The following is a 19,977-nucleotide window of genomic DNA, read 5'->3' as shown; positions in this document are numbered from 1 at the left end:
TCCAGGGCCAACAGGACGTGGAGCTGCTGGAGAGAGCCCAGAGGAGGCCCTGGAGCTGCTCCAGGCCTGGAGCCCCTCTGCTCTGGAGGCAGCCTGGGAGAGCTGGGAATGTTCCCCTGGAGGGGGGTCAGGGATTGGAACGGGAATTGCCTTCCCGGGAAGTGGCGGAAGGTCCTGGATTGTGGCAGTCGGGGCAGGGTTTGTTGTGACCACGGTGGTGCTGGGTTATGGGATGAGCTGCAGGATCTGAGAGGGCTTTTCCAACCTTAATCGTTCCATGTTTTTGTAGCAGAGGACTTCTTGTATGGCTTTGTGCTCTCCCAGCCTTTTGCCTTCAAATCCAAACCCAATTCCTCTGGTTTTTCACGGATCAGTAAATCAGGAGCTGTGGCTGGGGGGGAGTTTAGGGCCTCTCCTTCCTCCCCTGATCCCTTGGGACTCCTGGTCCTGCTCCTGCCCTTTCCTTGGACCTGTGCTGACCTTCATCCCCCTCAGCTTCTCGAATCCCTTCCAGTTTCCCGCTGCCCTTGGCTTCCCGAGCCCTGTGACTCCCTCAGCTGTGGTGGCACTGCCATCTTCCCCAGGAGCAGCTGGCACCGGATTCCCCAATTTCCTCCTGAAGCCACTGAGGAAAGCCAGGCCCAGCACAAATCCACAAGGAAGCCCTGTTGAAAAGCTCCTCCTGGTTGAGGCCAGACGAGTCCCACGGGGGTTTGGGGTGGTTTTTGAGGAGCATTTGGATGTGGTTTGTGGGAATTCTCTGTTCTGGCTCCCCCCTGGAGCTGTGGGAATGCCCACCTGGGGCCATTCCTGGCTGGAACCAAGGTGTTCCCAGCTGGAAAACCAGGGTTATCCTGACAAAAATGAACTTAGTGGTGCTCTTGTTTTCTACTTGGCAATAATGGGCTATCCCTGGTATTTTGTGGAATTTTACAGCGATTGGAATGGTTTCCGTTGCGAACGGGAAATTGGATGGGGAGGGAAACGTGAGTGGAAGAGGTGTGAGGAGGACAAACCCGTGTGGCCATGCTGTGGTAATGACGAGGGCTTGTGATTGAAGATTTTAACTCTTCCAAAAAGGACAAAAAAAGGGGTTTTCTGTATTTTTGGTGTAAACAGGGACCTGTGTGGGTGACAGGGCAAAGCAGAGTGGGCTTAAATTCTGGGCTTAATTTTGAGCTTGATTTTGGGCTTAGATTTTGGGCTTAAATTCTGGATTTAAATTTTGGGCTTCAGTTCTGGGCTTTAATTCAATTCTGAGTTTAAATTTTGGATTTAAATTTTGAGCTTAAATTTTGGGCTGAAATTTTGGGCTTCAGTTCAGGCCTTAAGTGAATTCTGTTTAATTGGCAGAACGAAAACAAAAAGCGGATTCTCCTCTTGCTTTCCCTCCCCCCAGGTGACTCGAGGTGTAACCCAGCCCCTCAGTGGGGAACCTTTGGAGTGCTGGGGCTGTGTCAGAAGTGCATAAACTTCGGAATCACGAGGCTCAAACTCCTGCCAGTTCCATCCTAACCAGGCATTAATCCTGAAACTTTCTCTGCTCTTTTTTCCGTGGAGCCTGTTGCACCACTCTCGAAGCCCTCGTTGTTTTTCTGCCGTGCTCGGTGGTTAATTTGTTTATTACGAAAGTTAGATGAAGATTAAACAAACTGCTAATGCTTTTATGTAGCTTAATGAGAAGAAAATGTTTCGGAGGGACTCAAACCACTACAGAAGTTTTAAAGGGGGAAAAAAAGAAAATCTAAGTCCGCAGCAGACTCAGGAATTTGTTCCTCTGTTAATTGAAAACAAAACCCGCTCGTGTTCCGCTGTCCCCAGCTCGTCCTCCCTGCATTGTCCCAGAGCTCTTTCCTTCCGTCCCCGGAGATTTCCCTCCTCTGCATTTATTTAGGTTCCTTCTGAGCTTCGTCCTGGAGGCAGCTCTGGTTGGGAATCGGGCTGGCTCAGCCCTGCCTGATGGCATCAGGGAATGCTTTGGGGTGCACGGAGCTTAAATCCCACCCTGAGCCATCCCTGCCATGGCAGGGACACCTCCCACTGTCCCAGGCTGCTCCAAGCAGCACTTCCCCATCCCTGCAAGTGTCCCAGGCCGGGCTGGACAGGGCTTGGAGCCACCTGGGATAGTGGGAGGTGTCCTTGGGTGCACCTGGATGGGCTTTAATGTCCCTTCCCAACCCAAACCGCTCTGGGATTGTCCCCTCCTGCCTCTGGCTGTGTCTGAAGGAGATTTCTGTGTGGGCTTGGTGTCTCTCTGAGTTTTCTCTTGGCTGTACCCCCCAAATCTCCGCTTTTCCCCCAATTTTGGCTGCTGTGAGTGGAGAAGTGGCCGAGGACACAGGGGAGTGTCCAGGGGGTGTCCAGGGCCTCGTGGGGGCTGAGCTCAGGCGGAGTCGAGGGGGGCTCTGGGGTGCCGGGGCAGGTGGGGGTGTGGGATGTTCAGCGCCCACCTTGTGCTCCTCTCTGAGCCCCCCGTGCCTGCTGCCACCTGGAAAAGGGCAGAGGCGCCCGTGGATCCCCATGGGAGCGCCTGAGGGCACTGGGAATGCTCAGCTGGGGCAGGGGAGCCTGAGGGAGACTCATCGGGGTTTGCTCCTCCCGAGGGGCAGCTCCGATCTCTGGGACAGGATCCAGGGAAGGGCTGGAGCTGTGCCAGGGAGGTTTTGTTGGATATCAGGGAAGGTTCTTCCCCCAGAGGGTGCTGGGCACTGCCCAGGCTCCCCAGGGAATGGGCACGGCCCCGAGGCTGCCAGAGCTCCAGGAGCGTTTGGGCAGCGCTGCCAGGGATGCCCAGGGTGGGGCTGTTGGGGGGTCTGTGCAGGGCCAGGAGCTGGGCTGGATGATCCCTGTGGATCTCAGGATATTCCATGACTTTATGACCCCTGGCACAGCCAGATCTTCGTCTGGGACATCCCATTTTTAATGGTTTGGCTGCTCCCTCTGCTCCAGCTTTGGTTTGCCCCTATTTTGGGGGATGAACTTTGCACGTGGGAGCTCCTGATCCATTTGTGGCTTTCCTGGAAAGATTTTTCCAGTTTGACCTTTCAGAAAAAGAAAAAATAAAAACCAAAACCAAAGTGGATTTTTAACAGATGCTGAAATTGTGAAACTAAACAATCCAATCCGAGGGATTTTGAAGTCCTCCTCGATGTTTAGTGAGTGCACTTAAAAACCCTAAACCAGAGCGCTCTGTCGGAGAGCAGAGGCTGCAGGGGGAGAATTCCAGCCTGCTCCACAATTCCCAGATAAGTGCCTGCAGGACAGCCCTTCTGCCTCAGACTTTTTTAATCAAAAGCCTTTTTGTGGAGGAGCTTTTCTGACCAGCAATTTTTAATTTTTATTTTTTTTATGGCAAAGAAGGAGAAAAAAGAGAAAAAAATCCCAAAAAGCAGCCTCCGGGATGGTTTTGTGTAGCTCAGTCCCAGCCTTAAAACCAACAGAGGGATCAGCCCAAACCGAGCTTAATCCTTGTTTTCTTGCTCCTTGCTGTATCTCGGGGTTATGGACGCCCAGAAACACGAGTGGCACCTAATTCTCCTTTTGGAGCGGTTTCTGGGCGTCACCCTCGGTGCCTCCGGAATTCCTGGCTGCTCCAGGGGAGTTCCGTGGAGCTCCAGGCTGTGTTGGGTGTTCGGAGATGTCCCTAGAGCAGCGTGGGGATGGGAGTGAGGGAGCTGGGAATCCAGAGCAAGGCAGGAAGAGGGAATGTCCCAGGTGTGGGAAATCTGGGAGAAATACGGAACAAAGGGGCTCAGCCAGTGGATCTGCAGAGCGCTGGCAGTGCCAGGGGGGTGACGCTGCTCCCCTGGCCAGCATTTGGGATCACCAGGAGGGTTTTCCCAGACTGGTGTCAGCTGAGGAAATTGGATCCATACCAGAGCCAGGGTGGGAAGCAGTGTGGAAGGTGGTGATGGTGGAATTTGGGGTTTCGGGGTTTGTTCTTGGCACCGTCAAACCAAGCGTTGAACGTGGTTTGTTTGGAGCTGGGAGTCACCACGGCGTTCCCGTGGGACGAGGTTCCAGAGCCAGAACCATCCCAAAGTGCTGCAGGGGCCATCCTGCAGCTTTGGAGCGTTGGATTTGGGGCTGGCCTGGCTGTTCCCTGCTCCCTCATGTTCTGGAGGGAGATGGAGGTGGAGGAGGCTGGTTCTGCCTGGGAATGGGATCCTGGAGGAGCAGCAGAGCTCAGGAGGGAATGGCCAGGGCTCGTTTTCCCTTGGGAAGAGGATCCAGGATGAGTGGAGAGCTCAGGAGGGAATGGCCAGGGCTGGATTTTCCTGGAAAAGGGATCCAGGATGAGTGGAGAGCTCAGGAGGGAATGTCCAGGGCTGGATTTCCCTGGAAGAGGGATCCAGGATGAGCAGCAGAGCTCAGGAGGGAATGTCCAGGGCTGTATTTCCCTGGAAAAGGGATCCAGGATGAGTGGAGAGCTCAGGGGGAATGTCCAGGGCCTGTTTAGGGCTGGTGTTTTCTTCCTGCCTGACACTAATTTATTTTTTCCACACTAAAGTTTGGCTAAAAAAGAATAAAATAATAGAATTTCTGATAAAAACCGGGTTTTACTCATCAGGCCTTTACATCCGAGCTTTGCCACCTCCACAGGGAATTTTTCCTGGACATTTTAAGTACTTTTGAGGATTTTCCCCCCTCCTCCCCCAATCAGATGTAAATCCCGAATTTCCCTGTGCACACCAACACGTCAGTACTGCTGCGGGTTTTTTTGTTTTAATTTATCCCTGAATGCAAGCACAGCTCATCCACCTTTCGTTTTCATCGGAATTCCCATCTTTGGGCTGAGAATCCTTCGGAATCATTTGGAGAGGCCCTGCTAAGAGGCCGTGCAGCACTAGGTGGCACTCGGGCTCCAAATTTCAGATCCCACCCGCCAGAACTCCACGAAACTTTGAGGCAAACCCACGAGCATCGCTCCAGTGGTGCCTCTCCTGGAATCTGAGGAGGTTTTATCTCTTTTTTTCCACCTTTAGACCAACCAGGAGGAGGCAGTGTCCTCGCCATCGCCTGCTCCGGGTGTCTGGGTTCTTTTACACCGACTTTAAAGAGGTTTTAAAATTGTGGCATTTTTGTTTTGCCACTGAGAGCATTTTCCTGAACCTGCAGAGCTGAAATGGCCTGGGCAGGTCTGAAAGAATAAAAATTAAATAGATTTTCTCCAGCTTTTACTCTGTCTTGGTAATTTTCCCTATTTCTTTGAGGCCTCTGTGGGTTGCAGGGATGGGATTCTCCAAAGGGAGCGGTGAGCATGGATCACTCAGGAAAAAGGATTTCCTGTGTCCAGCTGGATTCCTGGAGTTCTGATTCTTTCTGGAATGCTGCTTCTCACTGCTGTGATTCATAATTTTTAGTATTTTGTTCTTCCAGCTTGGTCAGCTCTGTCATCCCCGTCTTTTCTCTCTAAAGGCTGCCTGGAATCTGCTGTATCCCTAATTTGGCCTTAGTATCTGACACAAGCTCAGCTCCACAAACCTCACTCCAGACTTAACTCTTGGACTGGGAGGGAATTCAGGTTTAGGAGCCAAAACTCCCCAAAGGCAGGGCCAGGGGTGGGATTGCCACGATGCATTGCAAATATCCATATTTGCTGTAAAAAACCAGGAAAGCAACCCCAGAAATCCCAGCGTGTGGCCCGATCCCTCTGCCTCCTGGGGAGACATTTGAAGGAGAGAAATTTGGTTTTAACTTCCATCCTTCTGTTTGGTTTGAAGCTGAGGGAGGGCAGGGATGGATGGGATGTTGGGAAGGAATTGCTGGCTGGGAGGGTGGCGAGGGGCTGGGCTGGAATTGCCAGAGCAGCTGGGGCTGCCCCTGGATCCCTGGGAATGTCCAAGGCCAGGCTGGACACTGGGGCTTGGATCCAGCTGGGATAGCGGGAGGTGTCCCTGCCCATGGATGGGGTGGGAATGGGGTGGGATTGAAGGTCCCTTGCAATCCAAACCATCCTGGCATTCCATGATTTACCGCTCCTGGTCACTGGATGTGGATAACTTGGACTGAGGTGTCCCCAGCAGCTCTGTTGGTCTTTTATCAACAGGGGTTAAAACTGTGCTGGCAGAATTTGGGGTGTGGAGGGAACGGGATTTTGGCAGCCGTGGAGATCCTGTTTTCCATTGTCCCTTTTACCCTTGGAGCCCAAAGAGCATCCAGAGGCTTCTCCAGGCGGGATTTCTGGATAGGGGGGTCAGAGGTGGCTCAACTCAAAGACAAACCTTTGTTTCAGGTGCTCCTGGCCTGTTCTGGTCTCTGAGGGAACACCAAAACGGTGGGAAAAGGAAAAGAAAAGTTGGAATAGAAACATTTCAGGCCTGGTTTGTCTCTCAGGGAACACCAAACTGGTGGGAAAAGGAAAAGAAGGGTGGAAAGAAACATTTCAGGCCCAGCTTGGCCTGTTCTGGTCTCTGAGGGAACACCAAAACGGTGGGAAAAGGAAAAGAAACTTGGAATAGAAAGGTTTTTAAACGCAGCTTTGGTGCCTGGTTTATGACCCGTCCCTTCATCCCAGGAGGGCTTTTTTGGGGCGGGATTTGGGCCGCTGAGCAGCGCCGTGTCCCCGCAGGTCCGTGTACGATGGCGAGGAGCACGGGCGCTTCATGGAGAAGTTGGAGGCGCGGATCCGCAACCACGACCGGGAGATCGAGAAGATGTGCAACTTCCACTACCAGGGCTTCGTGGATTCCATCACCGAGCTGCTCAAGGTCCGGGGGGAAGCCCAGAAACTCAAGGTGAGGGAATTTCCCGGCCTGAGCCTGCCCTGGGCAGCTCTTTTGAGGTGACCCCTCCGGAGCAGGGGGTGAGGTGGCCCAACCTCAGCCGCTCTGGGATTCTGTGGAAGCGCCTGAATCTTTTCTCCTTTGGCCCACAGCATTACTAATTAAAGAAATTAAAAATAGAAATATTTATCCTAATTCTTCCTGGAGCCATGGGTTGGTCGTTGAAAATGTAATAATTATTAGGGCAAGCTGGAGCGGCGTGGTGCGTTAAAAGCATCAGAGAACTTAGAGCCAAGCCCGTTTAATTAGGAAAAGTGCTTTTCCTCATGGACCTTATCCCAGTTTCTTGAGCTAAAATAGGTCTTGTGGCCTTTAAAACTGTGCAGGAAGATGAGGGAGAGTGGGATTTACCCAGTTCTTGGCAGAGTGTGTGTAGTAATGTGTGGAAAAAGCCACTTGTTAAGATGATATTGTGGAATAGGGGTGGCTTCAGGGGAGGAAAAGGGACCAGGAGGTTGGAGGTGTTCGGGGTCAGGTGGAATTGGGGTTTAAGCTTGGTTCCTGTGCCTTAAAATACCAATATTCTGTAATTTGGGGGCACATCAGTGTGAAAACCTTCCTGGTTTTCCTCCACAACTCCAAAGAGGGCAGGGAGAGGCAGCTGGGCCGTCCCTTCCTGCAGGAGCGAGGTGGGACCTGGGTTGGAAATCCAAAATCCCTCCCAGAAGAGTCACTTGGTGAGTGGGGCTGAGTCCTGGGGCTCCCACAAAGTTGTGGGGAACCAGCACTGGGAGATTTTCCAGTGGAGTGGGGCCTGTCCTGTTGGGAAGGACCTTCCTGGTGTTCCAGGAGTGTGGGAGACCCTTCAGTGGGCTCTGGAAAAGCTGAAGTTCTAAAACATGAGGGAAAACCTCAGAAAAAGCAAATTTTCTGGAAAAGAAGGAAGAGCTCGAGGTCAGGTTGCTGCTTGCTGCTTTTAACACATTTATTTACTGATTTCAAGCTACCTGGGGCATTTCCCAGCAGGATTCTAACTTCACACATCCCCAAGAAGGGCTTTGCTCTCAGGAACACTTTCCTGAGGGATGTCCTGAGGAGAATTCACCCAGCAGTTTGTTGCAGGATGAGTCCATTGGAATTACCATGAAATAAGTCCTTTTTTATTTTTTTCCCTCTTTTTTTTTTTTTTCCTTTTTTTTTTTTTTCCTAAGCCATTGTTTTCCAGCCAAGAATTCCACATTGTTTGTTTGCTCGGAGCTGGTTCCCATTCTGCCAGCAGCCCCTTTGTTGGTGGCTCACTGTGAAGTCCATCCCTGTCCCCTCAGGATCTCTCTTGATTTCCAGGCCTATGTGATCCATAAAACAGCACATGGCAAAAACATCCCCAGAAAGTCCTGGAGCCCTCTTTGTGAGGCTTTCCCTTGGGAATCATCTGTGGATCCAGTGGTGAGAGTGGGTTTGGTTCCAGCCATTCATCCTCTATTTGATCTCAGGCTTTTCTCAGTAGAGCTGGGCTTTGAACCCGTGAGGAAGCAGCAATGAAAGCAGGGCCCTCCCTGCTCGGAGCCTTCTCTCGTGTGCTCCTGGCTCGGGGCTGTTCTGTAGGATTTGGTTTTTGCAGCAACGTCCCCGTTGTTGTTTCAGGAGTGCTCAGCTCGACGTGGATGTGTCACCTTCTCTCACTCGTGTGTCACGCAGCCCCGGGGCTCTCAGGGTGCCTCTGGGTGCCCCCAAATGAACTCAAACCCCATCAGAACCTCACCACTGCATCTTCTGCCCCGTTTTTCCCTAAATAGGCCAAGCTCTGGGTTGGGAACTTGATCTCCTTGAGCAGGAGTTGGCTGAACACGAGCTCGGGGTGCCCAGGTGGGCACGAGGCCGATGGAGGCCAGTGGCCCCTGGGCTGTGCCAGCTCTGGGGTGGCAGCAGGGCCAGGGCAGTGCCCGTCCCTGTGCTGGCACTGCTGGGGCACCTCCAGTGCTGGGGGCAGCTCTGGAGAGACCCTGAGGGGCTGGAGCTGTCCAGGGAGGGGAACGGAGCTGGGAAGGGGCTGGAGAATTCCTGAGGGAGCTGGAAAGGGGCTGGAGAAATCCTGAGGGAGCTGGGAAGGGGCTGGAGAATTCCTGAGGGAGCTGGAAAGGGGCTCAGGCTGGAGCAAAGGAGGCTCCGGGGGGACCTTGTGGCTCTGCACAAGTCCCTGACAGGAGGGGGCAGCCGGGGGGGTCGGGCTCTGCTGGCAGGGAACAGGGACAGGAGGAGAGGGAAGGGCCTCAGGCTGGGCCAGGGCAGGCTCAGGGTGGACAGCAGCAGGAATTTCTGCATGGAAAGGGTGCTCAGGCCTTGGAAGTGCCCAGGGCAGGGGTGGAGTGCCCATCCCTGGAGGGATTTCGGAGCCCTGTGGATGTGGCACTCGGGGACACGGGGCAGTGCTGGCCTGGGCAGTGCTCGACTCTGTGATCTTTCCCAACCATGACGATTTTCGGATTCTGTGACCAGCAGAGGAGCTCCCCTGCCATTACATGGACAGAATGATGGGATGTTGGGAAGGAATTGCTGGCTGGGAGGGTGGGGAGGGGCTGGGCTGGAATTGCCAGAGCAGCTGGGGCTGCCCCTGGATCCCTGGCAGTGCCCAAGGCCAGGCTGGACACTGGGGCTTGGATCCACCTGGGACAGTGGGAGGTGTCCCTGCCCATGGAATGGGTGGGATGGGATGAGATTTAAGGTTGCTTCCCACCCAACCCATTCCCAGATTCTCCAACTCAGCTGTGTCATTCCTGATGGATTTTCATCCCACCTCATCCAGTGTTATCCCATGTAGGGCTGTCCTTCCCTCTCCAGCAATCTCAGGTCACGTGGCTGCAAAGTCCTTTTTAATTCTAGAGCTTTTTGAGCTGTCAGGCATAAACCAGGGAATTTCAGAGAACCCCAGAATGATTCAGGTTGGAAAACCCCTCTGAGCCCATGGAGTCCAACCATCCCCAGCACTGCCCCTGTCCGCACGAGCCACATCCATGGCTTTAAATCCCTCAGGGATGGAGACTCCTCCCCTGCCCTGGGCAGCTGTGCCAGGCCTGGACAGCCCTTTCCAGGAAGGAATTTTCCCTCCTATGTCGGGAAGAGAGCTGGGAGCAGTTCCTGGCACTTCCTGAGTTTCCACCAGGAAGGATCGCTCCGGTGGCTGTCCCTTCCCTCGGGAGTGGAAGTCACTGCGAGGGACAGGGATGGATCCAGAGCAGGGGCCATTCCCAGGATTCCTTTGCTCCTCTCTCCCAGCATTTTCCCCCTCTGGAATGATCCCACAGGACTCTCGGAGCCCCCAGCTGCACGTTCTGGGTGTGTGGGTGAAGGAACAGCTTGGCTGTCCCACAGATCCCTGGAGTGCTCCCGGTGCCTCATCCCTCCCATCCGTGCCACCTGTCTGTCCCCCTCTGGGTGTCTGGCCTGGATTAGCAAATCCCCGCTCTGCTAAGCCCAGCTTGGCTGCTCGGGGTCTGTGTAAATAATCATCCCTGTTTTAATCCAGGCCTGCAGACTTTCGGAACAAACCCAAACACAACCCCTGCCCCCTGAAAACCCGGAGCGTGCAGGGATCCGCTCTCTCCCTGCTTTTTCCTGGAGCTGGGATTGCTGTGTAATTTCAACAGAGAACTCCTCCAGCCTCGGCATTATTTTAGGAGTGGTTTTAAATTACCCGACACGGATTCCTTTCTCCTGGTGGGATTTTCAGGATCTGAGCAAATCAAATAATCTTTGGAAGAGATGCTGGGCTCCCGCTCGTAAAAGCTCCATACATCGTAAAGGAAATGAGCAGGTTTTGGGGAGGGCAGGGAGCCAGGAGAGCTGCAGCTACTGCAGGAGGGGGAGGGATGGGATGCAGATGCTGGAGGGAAGCAGTGTGAGGGGAAATCATGGATAACTCCTCTCCTTGAATCCTGGGAAGCTCCAAAAGCAGCATGGCTGCTGTGGGAATTGAAGGGAGCTTGTGGGGTTTGAGGGTTCTGCTGCTGGGAGCACCACAAACCTTCCTGGTGGAAGCTGGAAAATCGTGGTTGTCTGGGATCTTTTCCAGTGGGGAAAAAACCAAACGGATCCTGAATCCATTTTATGTGGATGAATCCAAGGTTCCCCTTCTGTCCGACCTGGTGAGCTCAAAAAGGAGGGAGGTTGTGGGATCATGGAGTTGTTCAGGTTGGAGAAAGTGTTGGAGATCATCGAGTCCAGCCACCACTGTGTTCCCACTAAACCCCATCCCCGAGGGCTGCATCCACACGGATTTGAATCCTTCCAGGGATGGGAATTCCGCTGCCTCTTTGGGCAGTCCCTGCCAGGCCTGGACAGCCCTTTCCAAGAGGAATATTCCCAATACCCACCCTGAGCCTCCCCTGGCCCAGCCTGAGGCCGTTCCCTCTCCTCCTGTCCCTGTTCCCTGGGAACAGATCCCAAATCCCCCCTGGCTGCCTCCTCCTGTCAGGGAATTCCAGAGAGAGGGAAAAGATCCCTCTGGATCCTCCTTTTCTCCAGCCTGAGCCCCTTTCCCAGCTCCCTCAGGAATTCTCCAGCCCCTTCCCAGCTCCCTCAGCTGCTCCCCACTGGATTCCTGCTCCAGGATGGTTTTTCCTTCCCAATCCCCCTTGGAGCTGCTCCTGCTCCTCCTCCTCCATCCGCATCCTGCTGGGGAACGGGAGAGCCCCCCGGGGCCGTTCCTTCCCTGGGGTGAACTTCGTTAAAAATTCCTCATTTCCATGGTTATTCCAAAGGAAGCGAAGCTCTCAGCTGGATTTCTGAGATCTCACACTCCTCAAAGCCCTGGGAGGGCTCTGGTTCCCAGCTCGTGGTGTTTTCCAAGCTCTGGGAAAGCTTCTGCTTCCAGAACGAGCAGAACTCCGGGAAACAGGCAGGAATTAGTTCCTGAAATGGGGCAGAAATCCAGCAGCAGCTCCCAGTGCACGGAGAGCCGGGATCAGACCCGAAGCCTCTTACAGGGACGAGCCTGGAAATGAACATTTCCAGCTTCGGGAGCGGCACAAGGAATATTCTGGGGGGAAAAAAAGGGGTTTTATGGCATGGGAACCTCGGAGTGATGGGAGGCACCTGAACCCTGAGCAGTCCTGCTGGAATTCCCTTGGAATTGCTGCTTTGCTGGAGATCTGGAGCTGGGAATGTTGGCTGGGAAGTTTGCGTTGGTTTTTCCAGCTGTCCCGGGGTTTACAGCCCTTCCCTGCCTGACCCCAGGGGAATTCCCAAAGGCCTCTTCCCACTTGTTGGCTAAATCATGGGAGAGCTCCTGATTTTCCATCCCGATGAGCCCCGAAATCCCCTTTGTTCTCCTGTGGGTCCCACTGGGGCTGGGAAGGGCTGGGCTCTTCCCACTCCAGGGAATCCTCAGGTTTGCCAAGTGGGAAATTTTCCAGTTCTGAGCCCCAGCTTGATGGGATGATCCAGCACAGAGGTTTTTATCGCAGGTGTATAAATAATTCCTTCTTACACCAGCCAGGAGCAGGGATCCAGAGAGAGATGAAGATCCAAAGGAAGTTTATAGGGATTCCTATAAATATAAATAATTATTTCTAGGGAAAGCTCCTGGTAAGGAATCCTTTCCTGCTGGGATACGAAGGAGTTAAAACCTAAATTTATTTGGTGATGGAGAAGGGAATTAATTCCTCCCCCAATCAAGTGGAACAGCTTTTGGATCACAATCCAGTCTGGATCCATGAAAACTCCAGCATTTTGAGGCTTCCACGCCTCTGAACTCCCGCTGCCTTTCCCTTTTCTCCAGTGGCAAGGAGGAAAATCCCTGGATTCGTCCCCCGGTGGCAGCGGCCGTTAACTCAGCAATAAACAGCTTTTCCATGGAATGGGAGCCGTGGGGAGGGGTGGTGTTTATGGACACTTTGTTTCGGTGGGAAAAACATTGTCCTGATTTATGGGGTGTGCTTTGTGTTCTTCCCAATATTCCTGCAGAACCAAGTGACGGACACCAACCGGAAGCTGCAGAACGAAGGGAAAGAAGTAAGTGATGCATCCAGTCCTGGAATTACAGCCGGGATTGGGATGGGAGGGACATAAAAACCATTTATCCCACCCCTGCCGTGGGCAGGGACACCTTCTGCTCTCCCAGGCTCCTCCAAGCCCCATCCAACCTGGCCTCGTGTCCTTGTTTTCCCCTCTCCCACATCCCCAGGTTTCTCTCTTGGAGCATTGAGGAATCCCTGTTGGCTTGGGATGAGAATTCCCCATCCAGCCTGGCCTTGTATCCATGTTTTCCCCTTTTCCACATCCCAGGTTTTCCTGGTGGAGCCTGAGCGCTGGAAAATCCCTGTTAGCTCGGGATGAGGAGAATTCCCCATCCAGCCTGGCCTCATGTCCTTGGTTTTCCCTTTTCTACATCCCCAGGTTTTTCTGTTGGAATCCAAGCACTGGAAAAATCCCTGTTAGCTTGGAATGGTGAGAATTCCCAGTCCAACCCAAGTATCCATGGCTTCCCCTTGTCCACATCCCAGGATTTTCTGGTGGAGCCTGAGCCCTGAGAAATCCTATTGTCTTGGGATGAGAATTCCCAGTCCAACCTGGCCTGGTATCCATGGCTTCCCCTTGTCCACATCCCAGGATTTTCTGGTGGAGCCTGAGCCCTGAGAAATCCCCGCTAGCTTTGGGATGCGGCGAATCCCCCGGGAGCGAGCAGCCACATCCTGCCTTTGGGAACCAGAAATCTTGGAAGCGGTGCCTCCAATAGGAGGGGGAGATAATGTTTTGGAATCCACGGGACGCGCTCCAAGGCTGCTTCGATGCCTTTGGTTTTGCTGCTCCCTCTGCTGAAATTCAGGGAATTCAGGGACATTCCTGCCACTTGCTGGAAGCCGCTTACCAGAGCAGGATTTGGGATGGACACCACGGGCGTGTGCTGATCCTAACGGAGCTTCTCCCGTTTTCCCAAGCTGATCCTTGCCATGGAGGAGCTGAAGCAGTGCCGGCTGCAGCAGAGGAACATCTCGGCCACGGTCGATAAACTCACGCTGTGTCTTCCCGGTGAGGAATCTCCCCTCGTTCCTCCTTTTTGGAGCTCTTTCTTTGAATTCCCAACTTTTTGCTTCCTTCTCGGAGCTGTTTGTTTGAATTCCCAACTCTCTGCTGTGTGCTGCTGTCTTAGAGCCGTGTTTTCCTTCTTTTCCCAGTGCTGGAGATGTACAGCAAGCTGCGGGAGCAGATGAAATCCAAGAGGTAAATCTGCTCTGAACTGGGGTTTTATGGGAAGAATTCAAGGAATTGTTTGGTGCTGGATAATTTCAGGAGCTTCCCAGCAGTTCAAAACCAGCCTTTCCAGGTTAAATTCCCTGGATTTTGGCTGGTTTTCCTCACGGTCCTGCTCAGCCTCCTGCAGGACAGCCGAGAGTTGGGATGGCAGTGGGCTCAGGTTTTGGGAATGAATTCCTTGTTTTCTCATGGAGGCTCAGCACTGCTGTGTGTGCAATCAGTGTGTGTTATCAGCTACATTTTATTCCGTGAATGCCGTAATCCTAATCCCGATAGGATCGGAGAGATTCCAGGGAATGTGGGCGGGATCCAAACAGCTGGGAACAGCAGGATGGTGGAAGCTGGGGAGAAACCTGAAAACTTCTTTGGCTGTAGAGATAATTCCTCAGTAATTCGGGAGTGCTGGGCTGTAAATCCAGGAGTTTCCCCACCCCGCATCTGCTGGGATGCCGAGGGATGAAAATCTGGGATGTTGGCAGGAATCCTGGTTTGTTTGAGTGGCATGGAGCGATTTTGAAGCCCCAGGGGTGGCCAACTGGGCACGGAGCAGCTGCTGGAAGGGGGAAGGCGCGGCTCCAGCTGCATGCCAGGCTGGAAAAGCGGCCCCATCCCTGCTCCGTGCCTGCCCCGCAGTGTGGGAGCAGCTGGATGTTCGGGAGAAGGGATGGGATTTGTTCCCGCCCTGCTGGGCGTGGGGTGAGCAGATGAGGTGACCCCTCGGAGGCGCCTGGGAGGGCTTTGGGGGGCTCCTTGAGCTGTTCCCAGAGCTCCTGGCTCTTCCTGGGGCACTCCAGGGCAGGGATGGGTTCTCCGAGCATTCCGGGGAGCAGCGAGGGGCTGATCTGCTGAGAGATGTGCGGTGGGAGTGGAGCTGATCCCTGGGAATTCCCGCAGGGAATCCACACGCTGCTCCACCCCCTCCCTCTGGACGGCATTCCCAGGGTTTGCTGCTCAGAATGGCGTCGCTGTTTTCCCTCCCTTGTTGAGATTGGTTCATTCAGAAACGAATCCAAGCTGGAAGCCACGTTTAAGGAATATCGGGAGCCTTGGCCAGTTTTTTTCCGGTTTTCTTTGTCTGGATTTGATGGCTCCATTCACCACACACGGCCCAAGATATTCCATGTTTTTCATCTGCTCCAGGTCTCACTTGGATCATTCCAGGGTGGCAGCCAGGGCTTGAGTTTGGGGCAATAAACTCCAGAGCCAGGAGGAACTGGGGGATGTTCACATGAACTAGCTCGGGATTTTCCAAATGGAGAATCCATGGCCATGGGATGGAGGCGGGGAAGGAGTGTGGGCTGATCCCAGAGGAATGATTGGGATGGAGAGGGAGGATTTCTCTGCCATTGGCCTGAAATTAAGGTAGGGACAGAAAGAGCCTTTTTCCCATGGCTGAGATGTGTGGAAAATACTGGGGAACCCTAAAATTTCTGGCTCCAGGGATTCCTCCTGGTCCTGCAGGGCTCTGGAGGGATCAGACCCTTTCATTGACCTTGTCCTGGCTCTGTCTTGGGGTCTCCAAGCAGTGAGAAATGGAATCATAAAATCATGGAATGGTTTGGGTTGGAAGAGACCCCAAAGATCACCTAATTCCACACTTCCCACCATCCCAGGTGGATCCAAGCCCCAGTGTCCAGCCTGGCCTTGGACATTCCCAGGGATCCAGGGGCAGCCCCAGCTGCTCTGGCAATTCCAGCCCAGCCCCTCCCCACCCTCCCAGCCAGCAATTCCTTCCCAACATCCCAGCCCAAGCTCCCCTTTCCCACTGGGAAGCCATTCCCTGCCTCCTGGCACTACAATTCCCAACAGAAATTCCCTCTCCAGCTTCCTTGCAGGCCTGGATGCTCCATGAGAACACTCGTGCATCCACTGGGAACGTTCATCCTGCTTGGAGCTGAGCAATGCCCAGCAGGAGCAGGGAAACAACCCCAAAAGGCCCCTCTGAGCCCGGATTTTATCAAAATCCTGCTTTTCCCCCTCAGCTCCCGGGGACACGGAGCTGGGAGCTGCTCCGGGGGGTTTGTGTAGGGAATGGGACCGGAGAATTCCTGGAAAGGTAAATCCCTGGTGGGTGCTCATCCCTCTGGGTGGATCCCTGGCTCCCTGCTCGTTCCCAGGTTTCTCTGCAGAGGCTTTGATTTGAATCCCTGGTCACACCTTGCCCGGTGCGAACCCCCCAGTCAGGGGTGAATCCATTGGTGTTGGGAATGGGGCTGAAAGAATTCCCGGCACTTCAGGCGGGAATTATCCTGAATGGAATATGAATGGCAGGGTTTGCAGTGGTGTTCCTGTGGTTTTTTATGACCAAAGACTGCTTCTGCCCCAAAATTCCAGGTGGAATTTTGCCCAGGATTTCTCCGTGGCTGTGTGAGCTGAAATTCCCTTGATTCCCCCTCAAAGTGGCTGACATGAGATTTATTGATCATAAATCTGTTTATTTGATTATAGAATATATAACATTTATTACACAGTGTTGGTTTATTCTGTTGTTAAACCCTATTAACCCTTCCTGGGTGGTTCCCTTTTGATTATTTTTCATTTCTGACCAGGTCTGTGGTCAGGACAGGAGGATGGTCTCGAATCTTATATCGCCATCCAGGGTGGCTCCACATCCCAGGAAATGGCAAATCCTATGGATTCCCACTTTCCAGAGGGAAAAGACGGGAGGGCATTTGAGACAAATGAATTTCTCGGCTCAATTTCCCATCTGAAATTCACTTTTATGCAGAAAAGGAGGATCGAACTGAATGGGGCATGACCAACAATAAAAAGCAATTCGTTATCCGTGGGATTCCTGCATTTTGAGAAGTATAAAATATTCATTTTGGGATGGAGAAATGAATTATTCCAACACGGAGAAGGGCATGGATCCAGCAGCTGATGGGGAGGCAGGGGCTGATGGATCTGTTGGATCCCTGATCTGGAATTTGGATCCAGGCTTTTCCCCTCCAAATAAAAAACCCTTTGGGTGGGAAGTGGTTTTGATGTGGTGTTTAGGAGGGGGAAAGTGGGATCAGATCCCGGAATCCCCAGGGAAAGGGAGCTGAGCTTGCACCTCCAGGCTCTTTACAAGGTCTGTGTCGGCAGCAGATCTTGGGTGTTAATTAATTAATTAATTAATTAATTATTAACCGATGAGTCAGGCGCTGGTTGATCAGCCCGCAGGATTTATGGGATGTTCCCAGCTCCAGGATTTCGTCTCCCTGTCAGGGGTTGCCGCCCTGGGCTGGTGGAAGCCCAGGCGGGGGATGGGCGTGCAGGTCCCCGTGGTTCCGTGGTCCCCTGGAGCTGAGTCGTGTCGGATAACTTCCAAGCCCTCCACGTTCCGGAGGGAATGGGATGGGGCTGGGGCTGCTCCTGACCTTTTCCTGCTCTCCCAGGCACTACCCAGCGCTGAAGACCCTGGAGCACCTGGAGCACACGTTCCTGCCCCAGGTGAGCCACTACCGCTTCTGCAAGGTCATGGTGGACAACATCCCGCGGCTGCGCGAGGAGATCAAGGAGCTCTCCATGTCCGACCTCAAGGACTTCCTGGAGAGCATCCGCAAGCACTCGGACAAGATCGGCGAGACGGCCATGAAGCAGGTGGGATGGGGGGGATGGCAGCGGCCGCTTTTCGGAAGAGCTTGGAGGATCGGTCGTGTGGAAGTTCTGCTTTTCCAGCCCGAGGCAGTGGGTTGAGTTTGGAATTCTGTTGCTGGGTGAGGAGTGGTTGGTTCTCCATGGTTACTCCTGGAGTTTTATCCTGGTTTTTAGACCGTTGGGAAGTGATGATCCGTTGTGTCATTGGCTTCTCCCAGCTGGGGTTTTCCGTGGTTTCTTGGCAGTCCCGAGGTGCATAACTCCATTTTCCGCTCGTATTTTCCACTCCTATCTTCCACTTCCCTGCGCAGGGAGTTGGTGCTACTGGGAGACCTGGAGACACCAGGCTGATTTCCCAGTTTTGGGATAAAAAAGTAGGAGTTTGTGCACTGAATTTGATTTATTTTGCATCCTAAAGTGGTTTTAAATCCCAGCTAAGCCTGGCTTGTGGCTCCCTTGCCTTTTCCCGTGGCTGATTCTGTACAGGGTGAGCTGATGAACTGAACATCCCCGGCTGTGCCTTAAACCAGGATTTGCCTTTCCCGCTCCTGCTGGGTGTTTGGCTCTCAGTTCCTCTCATCCCAAAGCTCTGCGATTGCTCCTGGGAAGGGCTTTGCTGGAGTGCAGGAGCCGTGAGCTGTCACCTGCCCTGGGCAGTGAAACCCTTCCCCGGTGGTGGCGGATGCTGATTTATGGGAAGGACTTGGCTGGAATTTTCCAGGAGCTGCTGGGGTTCTGCTGCTGTGTTTGTGGGCACAGACGAGTTCGGTTTTGTGTCTCACAGCCCCCAGCCTTTCTGTGGCAGGATGGAACTGGGGGATTTTATGAGTTAATTTGATTCCCCGTGTTTCAGTGCCTTTTTTATCTTCCCAGCTCCTTCCTGGGTTTTTTTGGGATAGCCAAGCCAGTCTTTCCTTGTGGAATGGAGCTGTGGGGAGCGGCCAGCTGGCACCTGAGAGCTCAGCAAACTTGTTAATTCAGACTGACCTTCCTGAAACCCCTCCCAATCCAGATGTGGAGCCAGATGTGCCCAGTGGTGATGGCTGGGAGGGCTCCAGGTGCTGGATTTACCTGAGGCAGCGATTTCTGGAGCAGAATTCCATACAAAAATACTCCTCGTGTTCCTTGGGGCAGGCAGAGCTTTGGGAACATCCTTCCTTGGTCCCTGGGGCTGGGAAGGAGCAGGAATTCCATTTCTCTTTGGTGCCCAATTAACACAATGAGCACTTTATTTAATGAAGTCATTTTTTTATCCTCTGAAGGATATTTATTGATTTTAGGGACATCACAGGGTGCTGGTGTTGTCTGGTAATTTCCAGTTCCAGGAATTCCGGGAGAGGATTCCAATCTCCTGGCACTGTGCTGGTGGATGTGATGGGTGAGGAGGGATGTGCACATCCAGCCACGTTTCCATGGATTTTAGGTGATCAATTTGGAGAAACTTCCATCCTTTCAGGCACCTTTTTTGCTGTTCTGGTTGGAGAAACTTCTCTAGGTTTGTGTTTCCGTCCCTTCCCTATCCACAGTGCTGCTCTTCCCGTTCTTCCCGTCCCTCCTGCTCCCAGGGCTCCGTTCCTTCTCCATCTCTTGCACTGAGGGAAGGAATCCTGTGGCTTCTCCCGGTGTTTTCCCATCAATTCCAGCCCTTCCTCCTCCTCCTCCTCCTGATATTCCCACCTGCAGAACCAGAACAGGCTCTGGGGGAGCTGAGGATTGGCTGCTCCTGCCCTGCCTGAATTCGGGAATGGGGGCAGCGAGTGGGACCAGCCTGGAATGAGGGGTCACTAAAATTCCCTGGAAATAATGGGGGGAAGTTGGTTCTTCATCCTGTGGGAGACAGAGCTGGGGAGAAACTCGTGCATGATTTTGCTGGAATCATGGCATGGTTTGGAATGGAATGGAATGGAAGGGACCTTAAAGTTCATCTCATCCCACCTCATCCATGGGCAGGGACACCTCCCACCATCCCAGCTGGATCCAAGCCCCAGTGTCCAGCCTGGCCTTGGGCACTGCCAGGGATCCAGGGGCAGCCCCAGCTGCTCTGGCAATTCCAGCCCAGCCCCTCCCCACCCTCCCAGCCAGCAATTCCTTCCCAACATCCCAGCCCAAGCTCCCCTTTCCCACTGGGAAGCCATTCCCTGCCTCCTGTCCCTCCAGGCCTTGGCCCCAGTCCCTCTGCAGCTCTCCTGGAGCCCCTTGTCTTCAATTTGCCTGTGGATAATACAGGGAATTTTGCATCTTCCAGCTTCTCCAAATCCCCACTTCCTGCTGTTCTATGGGAGCGATGTGCAGGCTTCAGGAGGGTTTTCCTTCGCCCTTTGTGGGAGCAGAGTTATCTCCAGGTTGGACTCAGTGTGGATTAGGAGGGAGCTCCATGTGCCACATGCCTTCGGGAAATCCCAGGAGCGATCCTGGGACT

At 53.4% G+C, this 19,977-nt stretch overlaps 1 protein-coding gene across 1 annotated transcript in view; it reads left to right on the top strand.

Moving 5' to 3' along the window:
* EXOC6B (exocyst complex component 6B) overlaps window positions 1–19,977 on the top strand; it is a 234,381-nt gene that overhangs the window by 29,821 nt on the left and 184,583 nt on the right. Inside the window, exons 2-6 of the mRNA XM_039551599.1 lie at window positions 6,572–6,737; window positions 12,687–12,734; window positions 13,661–13,751; window positions 13,898–13,943; window positions 17,357–17,561. Coding sequence (XP_039407533.1) covers window positions 6,572–6,737; window positions 12,687–12,734; window positions 13,661–13,751; window positions 13,898–13,943; window positions 17,357–17,561 — 556 coding nt within the window. The remainder of the gene's footprint in view (window positions 1–6,571; window positions 6,738–12,686; window positions 12,735–13,660; window positions 13,752–13,897; window positions 13,944–17,356; window positions 17,562–19,977) is intronic.

This window comes from Corvus cornix, chromosome 4 (assembly GCF_000738735.6).
Source record: "Corvus cornix cornix isolate S_Up_H32 chromosome 4, ASM73873v5, whole genome shotgun sequence".
Taxonomy (NCBI): domain Eukaryota; kingdom Metazoa; phylum Chordata; class Aves; order Passeriformes; family Corvidae; genus Corvus; species Corvus cornix.
This window is presented reverse-complemented; position numbering and strand designations above follow the sequence as displayed.